This window comes from Pteronotus mesoamericanus, unplaced genomic scaffold (assembly GCF_021234165.1).
Source record: "Pteronotus mesoamericanus isolate MK-2021 breed Mesoamerican mustached bat unplaced genomic scaffold, CSHL_Meso_final contig_482, whole genome shotgun sequence".
NCBI classification, from domain to species: Eukaryota; Metazoa; Chordata; class Mammalia; order Chiroptera; family Mormoopidae; genus Pteronotus; species Pteronotus mesoamericanus.
The window spans coordinates 364,871-386,116 of NW_026555181.1; the positions used below are offsets into that span (position 1 = coordinate 364,871).

Consider the following 21,246-nt stretch of genomic DNA (forward strand, 5'->3'; position numbering starts at 1 on the left):
GGGGGGTCTTGGGGAGCAGGGAGGAGAAGAAAGAAGGGGAGGCCCCTAACCTGGTGGCCAGGCCACTGACCCTGCGCTGGTCCTGCCCACAGCGGCCCAGAGGGAGCCATGACTGGTGGGGCCGCGCGCCGCACTGGCCTCTTCTTCGTCTTCATCCTCACCAGGGTCTATGCCATTGGTGCAGTGAGTCTCATGACAGGCGGGCCCTGTGCTCTTCTGGCCACCCCGTCCCGCTCCCCCCTGTGCCCCACCCTCTCGAAGCCCCTCTCCTCTCCGTCTCCTCTAAGGAGGCAGGAAAGGGCCCCAGGGGTAATTCTTTGATTTAGAATCCATGGGGGCCTCACATAACCTCACTAACTTCCCTCCTGACTATCTGCCAAATGAGGTGGCTTCCTCACAGAGAGCCCCATCCTTCTTTGTGCTTCAAATGTCTGTGAAATCTTTTATCACCGTCCCTCTTACCCCCTTCATTTATGCACCCACCTATTTATTCACATCTCCTTATCATTTATGTATTTATCCAACTACCCATCCAACTCTTCTTCCAGCCATCCATTATCGCTCCCTCCTTCCTTTCTTCTTCCCTCCATCATCCATTCCTCTCTGTCCATCCCTCTGTCTATCCATCCACCCAGCCACCCACCCACTTACTATTCACCCATCCATGTACCTTCCCACCTCCTGTGCACACGTCCATCTGTTCATCTGTCCATTCACCCACCCATCTACCCCTGTGCCCATCACTGGTCCATGCCCCCATGTCTTTGCCCACCCATTTTCCCACAGTTTTGAGATCTAGGAAGCCAGAGGGACCAGATTTGGGATCATGTAGTGCAAGCCTGGGCTCTAGAACTTCCTTACTGTTCAAATTGGGCAAATGTCCCCACCTGCCTGAGCCTCAGCATCCCCTTCTGGACAATGGAAACAAAAACAGTGCAGGACTCAGTTCCCGAGAGAATTGAAAGAAGCCAATAAGGACTTACAAATAGGGTTACCCGGGCCCTTCCTGTCTCCACAGTAATAAAGAGAAGGAAGAGGAGACTGTGAGGGTAGAGGAGAAGGAAGGAGAGGGGGAGTGGAGGCTGGGGCTGGAGGAGGAAGAGGAGCCTCCAAACCATGCCAGAATGGCAAACTCCTCCTTGTGATGCTTCTTGCTCACCTCCTCCAGGCAGCGCCCAGGGTTGCTCTACATGATCCCAAATGCCTGCTCTGCACCTCATAGACAGAGGCCTGGTTCTGGGGTCAGGGAAATGACTCCATCAGGGCACAGTGTCCCTTAATGAAGAGGGCCCAGGACCCACCCCAAGGTCCTCCTGGAGGGCTCTTTGCAGTTCGCTGGGCATTACACGCACCCTTCCCAACCCTGGTCACCACCTGATGATTCTGAAGCTCGGAAGGTACCCCTGGACAAGGGGCTTGCCGCATCCCCTGCAACCCCCGCTGTCTCAGACCTCTACCCAGTCTGCACTGCAGGATTTTTTTTTACCCACTGCCTGTTTTCTTTTCTCACCTCTGATATCTGCTGCCCTCTGGGTTTTATCAGGGAAGCCAGCCTTTCCTCCTGCCCTCCTACCTCCAAGATCTTTTGAGGCCCTGCTCCCATGAGTTCATAGAAATCCTTTGGTTCCCAGGCCCTCCCCTGGCCTTGGTTCACATCTCTGCCCCACGGAAGCTGCCCCAGCCCCCTTTTCACTGGCAGAAGGGAAGGTGAGAAGAAACTGTGCAGGTGGTACCATCTACCTTTGCCTGACCCAGGGCAGAGCCAACCTTCCTCCTGTAATCTTGCTTTTGCTGCCCGTGAACGTGAACTTTGAGCAGGTTCAGCACAGGGACGGTTTCCTGGGAGGTGAGGGCCCCTCCTACCATATGCCCTGTCCTGGCAGCTGTGACACCGGGAGCTGGGGTTTGAGGCTGCACGTCATCAGCACCCACTCTTCCTGTCCAGCACTCCTGGCGGAGGCTCCATGGAGAAAGAGTTGGAGCCCCCACTTAACTTCTCTGTGCCAAAGTGTCCTGTCCTGTAAAAGGGGAGGAAAATAACTAGATCCTTCCTAGTTCTTCATGAGGATTAAACGAAATAATGTCTACAAAACTGAGCACTGAACCCAGAACTCAGAACTCAAAAGGCATCTAATAAATATCAGCTTTTTGTTACGCTGAAATTCAGGTGACGATGGGGCAGGGCCAGTGAGACATCCCCCCTGATGAGGGGAAATTCTGAAGGTCGGAAGGCGTGTTTTCTGAGTGCAGCTCTGGAGGTACAGAACTTTTCTGCTTCCCGTCTCCTCTCTGCGCAGTCTGGAGGTTCCCAGCGGGTGGGGTGCTGGGGAGGGAGGGAGGGGAGAAAGGAGGGTCTGTCTGCAGGTTGCAGAGCTTCTCCACTAGGGGGCATCTACCAATTGCAGGGGTTCGTTTTTTTTGGGTTGTCACAAACCGGCCTCCCTTTTATGGCATTTAGTGGGGATCCAGGGATGGTAAACAGTCTGCAGTGCTGGGAGTCCCTGAAAGCCAGTAATTGCTTCGTCCTAGGGGCCAAAGGCTGAAAAACACTGAGGTTTTCCTTGAGATTAAAGACTAGATTTAGTCCCCCGGTCTGACCCTGCTGAGACCCTTTCAACCCAGCTGAACCCCCTCCAAAGAGCCCCCACCCAAGCTGACTCCCTACCCTCGGCTGAGCTCCCGACCCCATACGAGCCCCCCCACAAAACAATCTCCTGCTAATGCTCCTATTTCCTGCTGCAGGGAGGGGCCAGACAGTGGTAGTGGTGGGTGAAGGACTCCTGCTGACCCCTCCTCTCAGAACCTAGTTTCTGGGTCCGGGTCCTCAGTCCTCCCACAAGGGGGCGCCAGAACCTCACTGCTGAAGTCAGGAGAAGCTTCGCATCCTTGGACTGGGGAGAGGGTTGGAGCTGTCAGAAGCACAGCTGCGAAGGGCCTGAACCCAGGGCTCATCCAGACCCACCATCTAAAGCAGGTCCCTCCCCCTCCGCACTGCGAACGTTGGGGGTTGGACCCCCCCCCGAGGGGGGCCGTCCTGGGCACTGCGGGGTGTTGAGCAGAAGCCTGGCCTCCACCCATTCAGTTTCAATAGCTTCCCCCCAGTCATGACCACAGATGTCCCCAGACATTGTGAAAAGTCCCCTGGGGACATTTGATCTAAAGGTTTCAGGACACCTACCAGCTCACCCAAAGTGTTGGGGTCTTTTTTTCCTGTGGCCACCTGCCGCTCCAGCCTCTTCCCTTCACTTTGACACAAAACAGAACAGTGCGCACTGAACACAGAAAGGACCCAAGACAGCCAGAAAGAGTCGAAGCGTAGCTTGTTTAATTTTTATACATTTTTCTTTTTTATTTTTTTGCCTTTTATTGAATCTTTTATGGAATCCCCCTTTTTCTTTTTCTTTTTTTTTTTGCATAGGGAAACAAACAAACAAAATAATAATAGCCAGAGTCACTTTCTGTAAATGGTACTTAGGCGCGTCTGCGAAAACCGAAATGACTGCATAATATACAAGGTTATGATCGGAGTATGATGTGAGGGAGCAGGGCGGGTGAGCCAGGAGAGGGAGCGGGCTGGGCCCAGGCCTGCCCAGATGTCCCCTTGTCCCCATCCGGTCCTCACACTGGGGAGGAGGAGGAGCAGACCCAGCCAGAGCCTCTCCTGACTTGGGTTCATGAGCACGGGGTGCGTGGGTGTGTTACCCGGTGTGTGCAGCAAGCGGAAAGCAAGAAATGGAGTAAACTATCCTGGTAATATCAGTAAAATATAAAATGAGAAAAAAACCCTCAAAAATATCTTGGAGGAAAAAGAAAATGAACAGCAATACCACCAAAAAGTTTGGGGAAGGAAGGAAGGGAAGAAGGGAAGGAAGGAGGGAGGAAGGAAGGAAAATCAGAGGAAAATGGGTCTCTTTCCTCCCTTCCTGTTGGCCCCTGCCATGCTGTGTGCTCTGTCCCTCGATCTACACTCTGCTTGTCCTTTCCCCATGTGGGGTCCTGCGGGGTTAGAGGGCAGGACGTGGGAGGCAGGGGCCAGGACCTCTGGACTTGAAGGGGCTTTGGTTTCGGGGGGCCTGGCTGGGACCCTAGATAGGAGGATCAACAGATAGAAGTGTTGATACACCTTGGGAATGGGCTTTGGGTTTCCCAACTGGAGGGCCACTGGGGAAGCTCCAGTCCCCTTTCCAGTGGGTCCCCTTCTAGCCAGGTGTGGGTTGAGGGCTGTGGGGAGGGGCAGCAGCTTGAGGGTGTGTGACTTCCTTCCCCTCCTGAAGCCCTTATTCCTGTTAGATCCTGCCTCCTCTTTCCTGAGGCCTGACCTCCCCCAATATCCCCTGGGGAGTTGGGGAGAACCCCAAAGCCACACCAGCAGACATGTGAGGCACTGCTTGGAAAAAGTCTGTTTTGGTATCGCTGGCAACAAGTCCTGCTGGTATCGCTTTGGGTCTGTCTCCCTGTCTTGCTGGGCACAAGGACAGAGGAAGGGTGGGCCTCTGGGGTCAGTTCAGACCCCACACACTGTGAAACACGTAGGAATGGGTGGATGGTGGGAGAGACTGTCAGCTTGGAGATGGGACTCTGAGAAAGTGCCCAGCGGCACAGAAATGGGGAAGACGGGGGAATGTGGGAGAAGCTGGATTTGAGGGTGGGTCTCTGGAACCCCTTTCCCAACACCCTTCGGAAGGAAAGTAAAAACCAGGGTCTCAGAGACAGATTCCAGGCCAAAACAAAAAGTAGCCACTGTATAACCTGTATTATAATAAAAAATTCATATATATATATATATATACATATATATATATATATATATGTATCCCTACACTGAAGGTCAAAGTACCATTGGAGACGCCATAATAGGGAGGGCACGGCCCCGTGCGCTGCCTCTTCCGAGGGGGCTGGACGACGGCTTGCGCCCCCTGCGTCCTGTCTAACTGGCTGCTGTCCAGTCAAGCCTGCCTGTCCCTGGAACAATGCTGTCTCTGGGGACAGAGAGAAGGTTCTGGGGCAGGAAAGGGGATCTGTGGGACTGAGCCTGGAGTTGTCTGCGGCTTGGGGAGCTGCAGCACCGCCGAGTCTCCTTTGGGGTTCCTTTCCAGTCTGATTGTCTAGCTCAGAGTGGGGCTCAGAACTCAGCCAGAACCTAGGTTCCAGATCTGCCCATGGGGGACCTCGAACCCTGTCCCTAGTCAGATAGGGCCAGGTCTTCTCACGCCTCCCTCTCTACCCTGGTAGGCGTCTGGTGCCCTCAACCAAGAGAGGGATGGGGGAAGTTTGCATATATTTGGGAGGCCTCCCTATTCTTCTCCACAGCATGAGGTGGATGCCAGGGTCAGCCTGGGGGCGTTTGCATGGGTGGGGGTGGATGATGGGTGGTGGGTGACATGGGCTTCAGAGGGGACTGAGATGTCAGTTTCATACATGTAAAAAAAACAACACCCCACAAAAAACCAACCCAACAAAGGCCCCTATCCCCACCTCTGGGCATAAACCCAAACTGCAGAGGGGTGTCAGGGGTCTGGTTCCTGGTGCTTCTGCCTTACTCTGCCTGCAGGGAGGCACCTGGGAGTTTAGCCCAACAGGGACCCTATAGTTTTTTCAAGAAATGGGAACCAACAATCTCAGGATAACACGCTGGCTGGGAAGGAACTGCCTACAGTGCTCAGCAATGGCGCTGACAAGATGCGATCGCACAGCGCAGGGCAAGGAAGGGCGGCGCTGTGGGGCGGGGGCAGAGTGTGAAAAGCAGAAATGAGCCACAGGAAAAGTGACACGCGTGGTCTTGGGCTCTCCAGCCAAGTGACAGTTCTTCAGGGCACTGTCACAGCAGCAGAGGCTGCGGTCTGGGCTCTGCCTCCATCCCCTGGGGCTTGCTGAGGTGTCTTTTGGGAAGAAAACATGGGATGAGCATGTGATGGCTGATGAAAGCTGGGCCCTTTCTGCAAAGCCCCACCCTGCTCTGGAGACAATTTTAAAGTCCAAGGGGGCGGCAGCAAATAAATGGGGACTATCATCCAACTGGTGTGTCCCCCCAGGTGGAGGCCTGAGCGTGGGGAGCCCGGCCCCCCCTGCCGGGACACCCCACTAACCATCTGCTATTGTCTCACCTTTGGTTGAGTTGAAGGTAGAGGAAATTGGAACTTAAAAAAAAAGAAGGAAAATAAAAAATGAGAAAAGACAACAGCATGGCCAGCCACCCGGAGACCTATGATGGGGTGTCCCCAACTGTCCCTGACCCCTCTGGCTCCCTAACTGGGCCTCTAGTGGCTGGGCTAGACCTACAGGTACAGACAGACAGATATTGCATATATCAAGTTTGGTTTTTTTGTTTGTTTCATACCAGATACCCTCCATAGTCACAGCTGGAAGACATAGAAGTGGGTGTTGAGGGGCAAGGAGAGGGCAGGAGGAAATTGACACCCAATGCCGGTCTCAAGGGAGAGGGGACAAGTGGGTCCTTTGGCAAGAAGGAAGGAGGTGCACAGGAGAAGAGAGGGGGGCCTCTTTGGGGGTGGGAGAGCAATTTGACCCTGAGCCAGAGGGATGCCAGCCTGCATGAAAGAAGGGGTGGGGGAGTCTGGCTGTCGGCAGGGCGGCCACCCCGGGAGGGTGCTGCCTGGGGTCATGCACGCATGCGTGGCATCTGGGGGACTGGCCGGCGGCCCAAGGGCTCACTCCTGAGGTCTGCTGCTGCTGTGGGCGGGGGCTTCAGAAATGACCCCTTGGAGTCCAGGGGCGGGGCTGGGGGTGGCAGAGCACCAGGGAGCACCCCCAATGCAGCAGGAGCCGCGGAGACAAGAGCCCAGGGCAGGTGGGGCGTGGGCGGTGGGGCCGATCACGGGGCAATTGCTCTTTTAGCATGTATCTTTTTTAAAGTTCTTCTTGTTTATTATTTTTTTACAAATAGAAATACATCCCTTTTCCATTTTTACTTTTTATTTCATGTCATTGTTTTGTCTTTTTTTCTTTTTAACTACACGAGCAGGGCATGCAGCTACCTTTGCGCTGATATTGTTTAAAGGTAATACTTATTTTCGGAAGGCAAGGCACATCATGTGGTAGAAAATTTCGTGCAAATTAGGAAACATGGACTTTTTTAAAGGTTTTTTTGTATCTTTTTTTAAAGAGGAGGGGGCAGTAGTGGGGGCTGGGAGGCTGGGGACGGGAGATAGAGCCAGGTATAATTTGCCATGCAGTGTCAGCGTCAGCGAGCTGACGGCAGGAGCCAGGTCACAGGAGTCCTCGACTAAGCACCATGCAAAGTTAGATCGCTGGGGGCTGCCAGGCGCCCCCTCCCCTACCACGCCTACCTGCACCCTAAGGTTCCCGGCTGAGAAGCTTCCGGATACCCTAGCTGCCCTCCCCTCCTGCACTCCCGAAGAGCGGCCCATGCTTTGGTCCCCAGTGGCCACCTGGAAGGGCCTTGGGGACCCATGGACGGACCAAGGGTTCTTAACCCCTCTGGACAATGGGAGGGGGTGTCGATGGGGAAGGGTCTTGCGTCTTTCTCTGTAAGATCAAGTGGGTTCGCCAAGCCCCTTGGGGCTGGTTTGGGAGGAAAGTCCGGTTTCTGGAGGTGTGTGTGGTGGGGGGAGGCTGGCCAGGCCCAGGGGTACCGAGAGAAGGAGCAGAGGGCCAGGCTGGGGGCAGATGAGGCAGAGGCCCTGCCCAGGGCAACAACTTTGGCCTAGGCCCAGGGTAGGGGTCATGGTGGGGTAGGTAATCCTCAGCGCCAGGCATGGAGGCTGGAGGTGGCCAGTGGGGGCTCGGATGGATGGGCCGGGAGGGGGTCCCTGTGTTGGGGTCTTGTGACCCTAGAACACCTAACACTCCCTCCCAGCCCCCCGCCCAAGATGGCCATCCTGGGGTGGGGGCGGGAATGGGGCTGGGGAGCCGGGGTGGGGGGGCACCCGGTGTCCCCAGCTTAGTGTTTTTGGAGCGGCTCAACGGAAAACGCTTAGCAGATGGGAGGTCCCCTATGCAGCACAGGGGGCCCAGAGGCGCTGGCACCCCCTCCGCCAGAATTCCCCACCCCGTCCAGGATCGCGTGAACTGCAGTCCTTCTGGGGGCCCAGCTGCAATGCACCTCCCTGGTTGTGCCCACTTTGGGGGGAAATAAAAGTGCAAACTGTAGTCCCCCTTTGGGCTGAGAGGCACCAGGGAGGGGGTGTCGCTCCAGGATGTAAGGCACTGGCAGAGGAGGCGTGGGGGGCAGGACACCGGTTTCCCCAGACCCCGCCCCTGCCCCCCGCGCCCCAGCATGGCAGGATGCTTGGGGGACACCCAGCTCTGCCCCTCGGGCCCACTGGGGGTCCCCGTCTCTCTGAGGGGAGCATAGCAATGAGGGGTCGGGGACTGGAGGTGGAGGGGTTGTGGGGGAGGGGGTGGGGATGCCCACGGCCACTCTCACGTCTCAGCTGGACAAAGAGGGGCGGGCGGTGGGAATCAGGCACTTAATCCACTCACTCTCACCTCCCACCTCCTCTGGGTAAGTGGGAGGGGCCCTCCCCTCCCAGGGCTCAGTGGATGGAGACTCCAGATGACCCCCTTTCTTGAAGACCTCTGGGTCTTTCCATTCCGCCCCACAGCCCCTTCCTTGGAAAGTGCATTTCTTACAGTGTGTGCAACGTGGATCCCTACCCTGGGGTGTGGAGCCGCAGGCGGGTACGGTGGGGGGTGGCCTTCTATGCCGCTGGGTGTGGGGCTGGGGGGGCAATTGCATAGAGACTTCTCCTCCCAAACAGACAGGCGTGGGGATGAAAGACCGAGTCCCAAGCCAGCCCAGCACATGCACGCTTTGGGGCAGGTAGACGTCCCATGACCGACCGTAGGACACTCCTGAGAAAGAATCTGCCACACGTCCTTGTCCCCTGGTGATGACCAGGGTCTCCCACAACCCTCTTCTGCCCTTGTCACTTCCCTGCCCACCCCGGCCTCCACGGTGCCTGCCTTCCTGCTTGAAAACACCAACACCAGTGTGGGAAGCCTGGCCGACATCCTGGCGGTGGTGACGATGGGGGCGAGGGGGAGAGGTGGCCTTTCTGGGTGTCCTGCCCCACGGGGCCTGGGCACTGTCATGGGCACCAGGCTGCGCTCACCTGGTCCTGGTGGAGGCAGAGGCAGGCCCCTGCCCTTCCAGAGCAGCAGCGAGAGATGAGTAACTTAGGGAGACCCCGTGGCACTGTTAGATCCTCATGCCCTCTGCCGAGGGGTGGCAGGTCCAGCCGAGGGGTGGCAGGTCTAGCTGTGGCGTCCCAAGAGTCTGAAGCGTTGCAGTCTTCTTTACCTTTGTCTTCTTGCTTGGGTGGGTTTATTTTTATGATTTTTTTTCCCGTTTGTCTTTTTTTTGGCCTTTTTTTTTCTTTTTTTCCTCCTGTGTGTATGTGTCTGTGTGTTTTGTCTGTTCAGCTGGGCTGGGAGTCGGCGGGATGTTCTTGCTTGCTCTAACTTTCCACCGAAAACATGGGTTGGGGGCCGGCTGTGCAGCACCCCCGGGATGAAGGAGCAGGGCGTGGGAAGAAATCTTTCTTATCCCAGATACCAGGACTAGCCGGCCGCAGGGGGACAAAAAGATAAGAGAGGGAGAGAGAGAAACGGAGGTCAGGCTCTGCTGCTGCCCATACCCACCTCCGCGCCGCCCACCTCCCTGTGACCTGTGGCCTTTGTCTGCCCCCACTCCAGACCTGTCATTACTTGCTGGGTGACCCTGGGCAAGCGACTTCATTCCTTAGCAGGGCTGCTAGATAAAACACAGGACGCCCAGGGAAATCTGAATTTCCTTTAAACCTTTTAGCATCAGTATCTACCTAGCAGCTTCCGGACTAGACTTACTTTTAACACTTTGTTTATCTGGAATTCAAATCTACCTGAGCAACCTGGAGTTTGTTTGTTTGTTTTGCTGAATCTGGCAACAAACACTCTGAACCTCAGTGCCCTGAGTGTGAAACGTGGGGACCTGTCGTTTCACTCTAAGTCCATCTCATGCAATGCCACTGTAGCCAGGCACCGTGACCAGGGTTGCCTCCACTTTTTAAAAAAACAAAAACAAAAACAACACATTCTCCCATTTAATGATTTCCCCCAAACTCCTGTGAAGGAAGGACCACCCCATCTCAGAATGGAGAAAATTGGGGATCACAGAAGTCAAGTAATCTGCCCGAGGCCACCAGCGTGGGGAACAGAAAGCCAGAATTTGCACCCAGGCCTGAGAGGCTTCAGCCCTGTTTCCCCTCTGCCTGGGACCGACCCCTTAGCGTGGCCCTCCGGTGAATCCAGACTCCCTCTTTGCAAACTGGGAGAGAGGCTTCTGGAAGGGAGGCCAGGCCTGCACTGGACAGCTCTGGCACCGGTTTCCACAGGCAAGCTGCTACACAGACCCTTCCCCTGGAAATGCGACCTCCTTGTGTGGGGTGGGCCTGGGGACAACGGCCCCTTCCCTGAGGACGGGGCCGTGCCGGCCCCCACCCCTGTTGTAAATCAACTGCATCCCCTTCAACCAGACTGCCCTGCAGTAGCTGGGCCATCCCAACAAACTGGCGCTGTGGCTCCCAGCCCCCAACCTCCAACCAAGTTCAAGTTCATCTTGGCCATTACCTCATGTCTGGTTTCCCTTGGCAACCAGACAGACTCTGGGCGTGGCCCTCTCCAGTGGTGGCCGGCCTCCCTTTGGCCCTTCCTCCCTCTTTCCTTGCTTCCCATGCTGCCTGCCTTGCTCTGGCCCCAGTTATGGGGGTGGCACCCTCAACTCAACATCCTCCCCCTGAGCTGAGAGGGAGACTGAGGCAGTGCAGTGCCAGGGTGAGGTCTGGGCTCTGGCGTCCCCCTGGGCTGGCTGGAGCCACCAGACTGGTTTTGGGCATGCGGTGGCTTAACCACTCTGGCCCTCGGTTTACTCATCTGAAGGGGTGTGACGGGCTCCGGAGCCGCAAGGGTCTGGTGTAAAATGCTCGGCCGGGGGCACCGCATCACACAGGCGAGGGGTGAGGTGTCCGAGTCCCTGGAACTCCCTCTGAGGGCCAGAGTGACGGCCAGCTCAGGACTGGGGCATTGATGGTGAAAGGCAGGGGGTCGGGGCGTATGGGGAAGGCAGGTAATTGACCAGGCGGAGATCAATGGACATTGTTCAGGAGGGGGCACTGATAGGAGAGAGAACATTGATCAAGGGAAGAGGGCACTGATGGGGGATAGGGGAGGGGATATTGATCAGGGGAGGGGATATTGATTAAGGGGAGGGGGCACTGATGGGGAAGGAAATATTGATCGGGAGGGGACACTGATGGGGTGGAAGGTAGGAGGGTACATAGCGAGAGAGAAGAGCCACTGCAGGCTGGGGGTGGGGGCGGGGGGGCAGAGGAAAGCAAACCTGCCAGGAATAATGAAGGCAGAGGCAGAAATGCTGACAGGGCCAGAAACCAGAGGCCTCTAAGCTCTGAGGCCTCTACACAGGGGCTCCGAGATGGGGGAGCGGGGTCTCGCTCAAGGCTTCCTCTCCTCCCTTCCCTCCCTTCTGCGGGGGAAGGGAGGCCTGACCCCACCCAGTGCCTGGAATGCCCTTAGTCCAGTGACCCAGGGTCCAGCCTGTGTAGTGCCAGTGGGGTCCCCCGACCAGAACTGTCCTCCCTGTTCACCCAGACTGGGGCCTTTGACTGGCCCCATAAGCCAGGTCCCCTTGGGGGTCTCTAGTCAATTTGCCATCTCACTTCCATGCTTCCCCCCACCAACATCAGTCCCAGAAAATTCTTTCCAATTCCCAGACCTGGCTGGCTGTGCCCCTCCCTCACTCTAAACCCTTCCATAGCTCCCCACGGCCCCCTGCCAAAGCCCACGTTTGAGGTTTTCCACATTCCAGCCATTTCTCCATCACCTCCAGCCTTTGTCAGTGCCGAGCCCTGGCCGAGATGCCCTCATCCTTCTCTGCCTGGCTGGCCTTTGCTACTGGGGTCCACACCCCTCCCCCTAGGCAGCGTCCTGAAGGCCCCCTCACCAGCCCTGTCCCACCCTCTCCGGGTCCCCATCATCCCCCTGACCAGTGTGCAATGAGAAGCCTGTAGAAGCAAAGGCGCCTGTCCTTGCCTGCCTGTTTCCCTCCCTTTTTAGGCTGTCCGCCTGGGGCGGCCCCCCATGCAGAGACTGATAATGGAGGAGGTGAGGTGGAGGGTGGCTGGGGAAGGGTTAGGCAGGCAGGGCCCCTTCTCTGTTGTTTTTATTAACTTTGGTTTCTGAAGCAATCAGGACATTCCCAGCCCCCTGTGGGGAGGGCTGAGAGGTGGGGGCGGGAGAGGAAATGCCTGGCTCCCTGAGCACTGGAAGGGTGGGGTATCCACACTGCTGGAACTTCAGGAAGGGTGGCCATGGGGGACCCAAAACTCGAAGCAAGGAGTCCCTGGATTGCCCCCGGCTTGCTGGGTGACCCTGATCAAGCGAGCCCTCTATCTGGATCCCAGTCAGCCGGGGCTCTGCAAGGCCGGCCACTTAGTGTGTGGGTGTGCGAGGGTGCGTGGGACGGTCTCGGCCGCTCGGTGCTCTTTCTGGATGAAACTGGTCCCTTAACATTCCAGGCCCTTCAAAGGCTCCCCGGGAGGTGCCCAAGGCCAGAAGAAGAGGCAGAGAGGGTAAAGCAGGGCTGGGTGTGCGAGGGAGAGCCGTGGCCAGGCCCTCCCCACACACTCGGTTCCCTGTAACCAGGCCCGCCTTGGAGGGTCCCGGGGGGCCAGGCTGCAGCGGTGGCTCTCTGGGCCTGGTCAGCCCGGCTCTGACCTCCAGGGAGAATGAGAGACGTGGCTGCCTTGCTACCTCCTCCCCACCCGCGCTCTGTATGCAGCTGCAAGAGACCTTCCCCCGGTGGCTGGAGGATCTGAATGTGGTTCCAGGGACCCCACAAATCTCCACTCTCCGTGGTTGTGGTGATTCGAAGCTGCTGGGGAGCTCTGGGTTGGTTTCTCAGAGGGCCTGTGGGAGCTGGTGCTGTTCTTGGGCTATTTTAATTTCTGCACTCCCCTCCCTAACGGGCAGGCACCAAAAACCAAGGGTTCCAGGGTCTAGCCACCACCCTCGGACACTGTCTGCCAACACATTCCCCACCTGCACACAGCACAGACTCGAACCCTGACTCAAGGCTGGAGTCAGAATACACGGATGAGGGTCTGAGGCCATTTCCCACTCCACCAGAAGGTGGGAGCCAGTCCCAGTTCTGGATCTACCGGGGATCTGTCCTCCACTGCTGTGCAACCTCAGGCAACTTGCTCCTTCTCTCTGAGCCTCCTGGTCTCGTGCTCAGCCTGCCTCCCCCCGCCCCCACCCTGGTGCACTCTCAGCTGCAGTAATGCCAACTCTGCCTCTGCTGCCACTCTCCCCGCCTCGCAGGTGGCGGCCTGAGGTGGAGGCCCCATCACCTGTCACAGGCTGCCCCTCAGTTTCTACACCTGTCCCTGGCATTCTGGACTCCTCTGCCATCCCCTGCCTCCGCCCCACGGTCCCTCTGGCCTATGACACGGAAGGGGCGAAGACTGGGGGGGCTTGAAAGCTCTGGCCGATGTGCTGTGTGATCCTGGGCAAATGCCCTCACCTCTGTGGGCCTCAGTCTCCTCATCTCTACAGATGTGCCTGGGGTGGCAATAGCCCATGAGGGTCTCCTAGCAGGGAACTGTAGGCAGGGTTTGGGGCCACAGCGATACGTGAAGCCCTGGAAGGGTGTGGCAAGCTGGGCGCCCTCCCATGTTTAATGGCCTCTGTGCCGTGAGTACAGAGAGGGAGGAGTGGCATGGGATCCAGCAGGCTGGCCTCTCCCTGCACACCCAGGCTGGCCCTTCTGCCCTGGCCCTCCCTCCCCGCCACCAGCCGGCCTCTTGGCCCCTACCTGTGCCTGATAAATGCCCGCTGGATCCCTTGGTCCTAATCCCACAAAGGAACGGTTTGCAGGGGACGTGCCGGGCGTAGAGTAGGCTGCGAGGAGGAGAGAGACCGAGAGCCCGTTAGCGAAGGGGGCCGCACGGGAGCACCCAGAGAGGGTGGCCGCTGCCCAGGGTCACAGAGCACCCAGTGCCCTCCCTCGGCCAATCTGGGCACCCAGAAAAGCCCGCAGTCACAGGCCCCCAGGGTCACTTGGGAGGGGTGTCTGCTGGGAACGAAGGCACAGGATGAGAGATTCATAATTCAGAAACCGCCTGTGAATTATTCAGGGTGTTCCACTGCCTGGTCCATCCTGCAACAGCAGCCTGCATCCCACACAGGGTGCCATCAATTATTGAGGCTATTTTATTTATTAATTTCCCTCCTGGAGAGACATGGGGAAGGCTGGCTATTTGCATCCACATGCGTGTGTGCGTGTGCGTGTGTATTTGTATTTTAACTTGGTCCATCTCATTTTGTGGGCAAGTGAATAATTCATTGCTGGGTGCCACCATGGGTCCAGGGCCTCAGGCAGGTTGGGGCTAGGGTGGTGGAGGGTCCCTGCATGATCTTGGCCAGGGTGAAAGGAAGCGGGAGGCAATGAGGTTTGGGGGGCTAAGAGGGGAGGCAGGCTAAACTTGTAGTTAAGAACCCAGTGGTGGGAAGAAGAGGGAATTCATGTTTATTCTGCATCTATTATCTACTGTATGCCAGGCACTGGGCATAATCTCATTTAACCCTCAGCGACCTCAATGAAACCACCGTTATTTCCCCCATTTCACAGAGAAAGTATGTAGCCAGCCGGTGACCGCCATCACGGCACACCGACTCTACTCTGCACGTGACGTCGCACTACATGTTCTCCCTGCTCTATGGCAGCGGCCTGCTCCCCACCACTCTACCAGTCCGGCATTGTGACTGACTCATTTTGCAACTGAGAAAACTTGAGGCTCAGAGAGGGGAGGACATTTGCCCAAGGTCACACAAGGAGTGAGCTGCAGAGGCAGGATCTGACCCAGCGTCCCACACTGCATCTCGTGTTCAGACAAAGCCTGTCTGTACCTGAAGCTGCCCTGGGTCTTGGCAGGCAGCGGTTGCTGGGGGCAAGGTGTGCAGCACGCAAGGAATGGGGCTAGCAGGGCCCAGATGGAACTGCCAGCCCCTCTTTCTCAGGTGGGGTGAGGAAATCTCATTTGGGGAGTGAGGAAGAGGGACACTCAAAAGAGGGATGAGGGGCAGCATGAGATGTTGGGGAGAAGTCTGGGGGCTCTGAGACTGCCTGCCCAATTGGGGCTGCTCAGCCCAGGACGCAGGACAGATGCTCTGGGTGCTGGGCACCAGGAGGATGGTGGGGTCAGCAGCCCTAAGCGAGGCAGCCTGGTGACGTGTGGATGGCCCACCCAAGCCTGTCCCGGGATCCAGGGGGAGTCTGGGCACAGAGCCCCTGCTGATGGGTAGACCCCAGGATAAGGAATCTGGGAGTGGTTTCCCAGCCGGGAGCAGCCCCAGATGGGACAAATGAATCCGGGGGATGGCGGGGGAGGCAGTGAGCTGTAATCTGGAGCCAAATCCAGAGAGTAGAAGATTCTAGAAGGTGAGGAGACCAACTCAGGGACTTCTGCCAGGCTACCATCTGGAGCCACATCAAGAATGGCAAGTTCTACAAGACAGGGTGGCTTACCCAGGGCCTTCTGAGAGGTCAAGCGAATAGGTGAGGACTGTCCCATCTACATGTATGGCTCAGTCCAGGTCACTGGCAAAAACAGGGCCTACTGTGATCCTTTTTTCCCAAGATTTCGGAACTCTGGAATTTTTATGTAAAACATCCTGATTTTAACAAAACAACGGAGTCTCCGTTTCCACAGAGGGCAGCTGAGGGCCAACTCCGGCCCTCGGGCCACCACTTGGAAATCTTCATCTGTTGTCAGTGACTTGCTGCTGGGGGAAGGCTTAGGGGTCCCAAGTGGGCACATGGGAACCCCAGGCCTCCTGACCAGTTGGGGCAGACCGCAGATTTGCCCCTGCCGTCTCCTAAGGCTTGTATCTGGGGACCCACAGGACTCGCCAGTACCCACCAGGCTGGGCCTGAGCCCCAACCCCAGCAGTCGGGGAGGGGAGTGGAGGGGGCCCCTTGGGGACGCCCGCCCTGCCACAGGCACCACTTCCCGAGTGCTTACAGGGTGAGGTCGGTGACGTGCTTCCTCCCTCGTGGGTGGGTTTGGTGGCAGGGGGAAGCGCCAGTCTCGGCAGCCCAGGGGGCGGGGGTGCCAGCATCTGAGCAGAGAGGCAGTGACTGGACATTTTGAGCTGACCACTTCCATTTAACTGGGGGGAACAGAGAGACAGGTGGTTAAGGTGGCGGCACCCCCTCTGCCTCAGGCTGCTGTCCGCGGTCCTGCTGGGGGACGAGGCTGGTGTGGCCGGACGAGTTTGGTGGGTACGGGCCCTGCAGGCCTCCGGCATCCTGGGACTGCACTCCCTTCGTCTCCTCCTTAAGCCCCTTTATACCCACTCGCTTTCTTCCACGAGATGCCAAGATGCCGCCTCATTCTAAACAACGTGGGTCAACCTTGTGGGTGGTCCCTCCGCTCTTCCTCATTCACTACCAAGACCTAGCCATCCAATGCCTTGCCAGCAGTTCCAAAATCCAAAAAGCTCTGAACACCGAAAGCTTTCTGTGGAAGTTTGGCAGAAAAGCAGGCCTGAGCAGCCATAGGATCGTGTTTGAAGCACTTCATAAAATACATGCTGTCAATTCTAACATCTGAAAAACCTGAATTCTGAACCAACCCAGATGCAAGTGCTTCAGGAGAGAACTGTGGACCTCCATCGTTCAGAAAACCATTTAAAATAGAGGATGCACACCAGGCCACCTGAGACAGTCCAGGGCCCCAGGGAGGTTGCCTGGAGCCCAGCACAGGAAGGGAGGTCTTTACCCTCCAAACTCACCGGTCCAGGCTGTTGGCTGGCCGGGTCACAGGCCAGTGAGACGAGATCTTTGAGCGGGTCCTGGGGGTTGAGGTGAGGAGGGTAGCGGATGGCTGTGTGAGGGAAGTAGGTGGAGGCCGTCTGGGGCAGGATGGAGGTGGTGGGGAAGTGCAGGGCTGAGGACGGGTGAGGGCTCCGGGCGATCCCTGCAGAGAGAGAAAGGGGTGGTTACTGGGGGCCCTGGCTAGTCTCTTCTGCTCTCTGTGACTGCGTTTGTGGGCGGCGCCTGCATCACGGGGACCTTTGATAACGATGACAGCAGCAGGACCCAGCAGTGCCTGCTGGCCAGGCCCCGTGGTCATTCACATGCCCAAACTTGCTGACTTTCAGGGAAAACCCTCAGAGTTCTGGTATCATCCTTGTTTTTGTTTGTTTGTTTGTTTGTTTTGAACAGAAGTCACATGGTAGGTCTCAAATGTTATGCCCTCTGCCCCAGACCACACAGCAAGCAGATGGCAGACCCAGGGCTGGAGCTCAGGCCATCTGGCCCCATGACCCAAATCCGTAACCCTGGGCTTAGCTGGCTCTTTTTGTAAAGGGCTGGATGGTCAATGTTTTTTTAAATTGAGATATAATTTGCATACTATACAGGGGTAGACAAAAGTGGGTCTGAACTCAGCCACCTCAGGAGGCAGTGCGGCTAACCCAAGCAGGTCACTGGAATTCAGTTTGTTTACTGATTTTGACAGCAAGAATGTGTAAATAACAAAGGCCAGCAATCTGAGCACTTACAAGATTTTACCTAAGTGCACTGTGCTACTGTGACTTTTTTTTTTAATCTTCATCTGAGGACATGCTGATTGGTTTTAAGGGGTGGGGTGGAGAGAGGGAGAGAAACACTGATGTAAAGAGAAACATTGATCGGTTGGTTGCCTCTTGTAAGCACCTGGCCCGGGGAAGAATCTGCAACTTAGGCATTTGCCTTGACTGGGAATTGAACCCATGACTTTTTGGTTTATGGGACGACATGCCAACCAACTGGGCCACACCAGCTTAGGGCCACTGTGACACTCTTTTGAGTTAATATAGCTATTGTATAATATCCGTAACCTGCATGTCTTTTTTTCATACAAACAACTGTAAACCTGCTATCGCCCACCCCTGCACAATTCACCTTTTTAGTGAGTGTAAGTCCATGGTTTTTAGCACATTCACAGAGCTGTGCAACCATCACAACACTCTCTTTTAGAAAATGTTCATCAGCCCCAAAAGAAGACATCATATTCCATGAGCAGTTGCCCCCAACATCGCCCATCCCCCAGCCCCTGGCAACCACTTCCTGTCTCTGTGGATGTGCCTGTCCTGGACATTTCACATGAACGGAACCACACACTGCGTGACCTTTTGTGTCTGGCGTCTCTCGCTGAGCGTCACAGTCCCCAGGTTCACCCACATTGTAGACACGCGCCTCCCTCCTTTTCATAACCAAATAATATTTCGTTGTGGTATTTGCTTTTTTCCCTTTTCTAAACAATTCACTGACATTCAGTATATTCACACTCTAATTCCAGAACATTCTTATCACTTCAAAAAGAAGCCCTGTGCCCATTCAACTGTCGTCCCCCTTTTTCTCTCCAGCCCATGGCGGGATAGTGAACATTTTTGGCTTTTTACCAGGTGGTCTCTGTTGCAGCCACTCAGCACTGCCGTCATAGCCCGGAAGTCACCACAGAATGGGTATGGCTGTGGGTCAACAAAACTTTCTTTATAAGAGCAGGCTCAGAGGGCCACAGTTTGCCAGCTGCTGGTCTAAACCACTGCACTATGATTTTTCTGCCTCCCTATTTGCGTGTCTGCCCTTGCATGGAACCAAGTCCTTGTCATAACTGGAGATAACAGACAATATTTGAGAGCTTACCACAATTTAACTCATTTAGTCCCACTGACAGCTCTGGGTGGGGGGAGCCCCAGCTGACAGGTGACATTAGGGAGGGCCCAGTGCAGAGTGCCTGGCTCAGCTTACACCCTGTGACTGCTGGAGTCCATTTTCCTCTGCTATTAGGGTGACAATTCCTGTCTGTGTGACCAGGAGTGGCCCCCTATCACCTGCATGGCCTGTGTCTAGCCACGTGCCAGAAGCATCTACCTCTCTCTGGGGCCACCCAACACCATCGTCTGGGGGTTAGCCGAGTGTGGCATAAGGGAAGCAGGCAGAGGGGCAAGCCACAGGCTGTGCCTCCTTCTCATGCAAAAGGGGAAACTGAGGCCCAAAGTCAGGCCTGGGTCCTCTCCACATGGCACCTCCCGGTTTCCTTGCCTAGCAGTAGGATTCATGCTCAGACAGCTGTCGGACTTCCCAGGCCCCGAGGGGACCGAGAGGAGAGCCTGGCTGCACCCCGCCACCTGGGGCCTGGGCACTCACCACTGTGCACTGCTATGACGGGCCGGTGGTGCTGGGTGAAGCTGGAGAGGCGCGGTGAGTCCTGGGGAGACGGGCTGTTGAAAGGTGATTTGTCCATCTCTGTTTTCTTCACCGGGGATGAGATGCCTGTGTTGAGAGGGGTCAGAGCGTCACAGGGCTGCAGGCCACTCCCAAGACCCCAGCCTCCCTACTGGAGCCCTTGTCCCTCTTTCTCCCAGCAGTCTGTAGGCAAGGGGTGGGGGGGCCCATTTTATAGATGGCACAAACTAAGCTCAGAGGAGACAAGGGAGCCACCCAGGGTCCATGGCTTTGATACCAACATGGGCCCCCACCTTCTCTCCTTCCAGGGATAGGTCCTCCCAAGGGACATCAGAGCCCTGGAGAAGGCAGCAGGGCGAGCAGACAGGAGGGTCCCTGGTGAGCTGAGGACACGGACAAGCACCGGAACCTCTGTGCTTGCACTCCCTAATCCTTACAGGGGACAGAACAGAGCCTTGCTTGCAGAGACAGCGGGAGGATTAAATGAGATACAACATATGAAACCATTAGATCAGGGCCTGGTACATATCCATTTGCTGGAATTACTTGCTTATTGTCATTCCTCTGAAGATGGGGGTCTCACTACCTCTCCTGCCCTGGCCCTCAGGAATCCTGACAACTCAGTCCCTCACACCTTCTTGATCAATGAATGAATGGTATAAAATGGGCACATGGAGAATCCATGGAGACCCTGGCACAGAGCAAATCCTGGCTCAGGAAGGAGCTGCTGTCATCTTTACACAAAGGACAGACCACACCAGGGGCAGGCTCGTTAGCCCTGAAGAAATGTGAGCGCCCCTCGCCTTCCTCCCTGCACGCCCACCTCCGCTATCCTCCGAATGTGAGAGTTAAGGATGGTGGTGTGGCTCCCTGAGAAATGCAGCATTCTGGGCCCAGCCCCATCCCTGGAATTGGGATCTCCAAGAAGTGGGGTCTGGAGATGGGCATGTTTAGAAATGATTTTTAAAATGTATTTTAGCCCTGGCTGGTGTGGCTCAGTGGAATGAGTGCGGGCCTGAGAACCCAAAGGTTGCCGGTTTGATTCTCAGTCAGGGCACATGCCTGGCTTGCAGGTCAGGTCCCCAGTAGGGGGCGCATCAGAGGCAACCACACATTGAAGTTTCTCTCCCTCTTTCTCCTTCCCTTCCCTACTCTCTAAAAATAAATAAATAAACTATTTTTAAAAATGTGTTTTAAAGTAAAATGCATCCATAGAGACCACAAAGAGGTCTGACTTTCCTGCCACCCAGCTCAAGGTCCCTGACCCCAGAACTTCTCCTTAGCACTGCTGACACCAGGGCTGCCCTGGGCGCTGTGGGGTGCTGAGCAGCACTCCTGGCCCCCACCCACTCGATGCCAGGAGCCCTCCCCACCCCCGTGTGCCAACCATGTATGTCCCTAGCCACGGCCCAGTGTCCTCCGTAGTAGAGTCACCACAGTTAGAACCCCTGCCTTCCTCTGAGGCATGCTGTCACTGTTTCTGGGGTCTCCTGCCCACGGTTCTCTGTGTGGCCTCTGTACATGTCCCCCACCCCTGTCCCGCCCAGCATGCTATTGCACCCTTTGCCTGTGGCATTTCCACATAGGGAGCTTCCTGTCCTCTCCTACAGCATGCCTGGGGGTGAACCAGATCTGGGAACCAGGCCCCCTGATGGCCACTCAGGCTATCAACTGCTTTTGCTGTTACAAACACTCCCGCCCTTGATGGCCCTGAGGATGCACCGTGCTGTTTGAATGAGGAAATCCTGGCACGTGGGTCAGTAGAGCCTTGGGAGAGCCTTGGAAGCCAGAGCCCGGCCTTTCCCAGGGAATGGGAGGAGCTAGTGGGAGAAATGGCCAAGGACAGGAGAGGAGGCTGGCTGGGGGTGGGGGTGTGTGTGTGTGTGTGTGTGTGTGTGTGTGTGTGTGTGTGTGTGTGTGTGTCTGTCTGTCTGTCTCTCTCTCTCTCTGTCTCGTGCAGGAGAGGCGGCAGG

General features: G+C 56.3%; 1 protein-coding gene across 4 annotated transcripts in view; it reads right to left on the bottom strand.

Moving 5' to 3' along the window:
- Positions 1-3,320: 3,320 nt before the first annotated feature.
- Positions 3,321-21,246, bottom strand: part of NFIC (nuclear factor I C) — a 62,605-nt gene continuing 44,679 nt past the window's right edge. Inside the window, exons 7-11 of one of the 4 annotated variants that reach the window (XM_054578074.1) lie at positions 19,235-19,360; positions 16,834-17,018; positions 16,062-16,209; positions 13,853-13,938; positions 9,381-9,543 (exon numbers count right to left, since the gene is read on the bottom strand). In XM_054578074.1, the coding sequence (XP_054434049.1) occupies positions 9,526-9,543; positions 13,853-13,938; positions 16,062-16,209; positions 16,834-17,018; positions 19,235-19,360 (563 nt within the window). In that variant the 3' untranslated portion in view covers positions 9,381-9,525. Of the gene's footprint in view, positions 9,544-13,852; positions 13,939-16,061; positions 16,210-16,833; positions 17,019-19,234; positions 19,361-21,246 lie in introns of all 4 variants that reach the window. The other 3 variants (XM_054578073.1, XM_054578076.1, XM_054578077.1) reach the window with 3 other exon arrangements.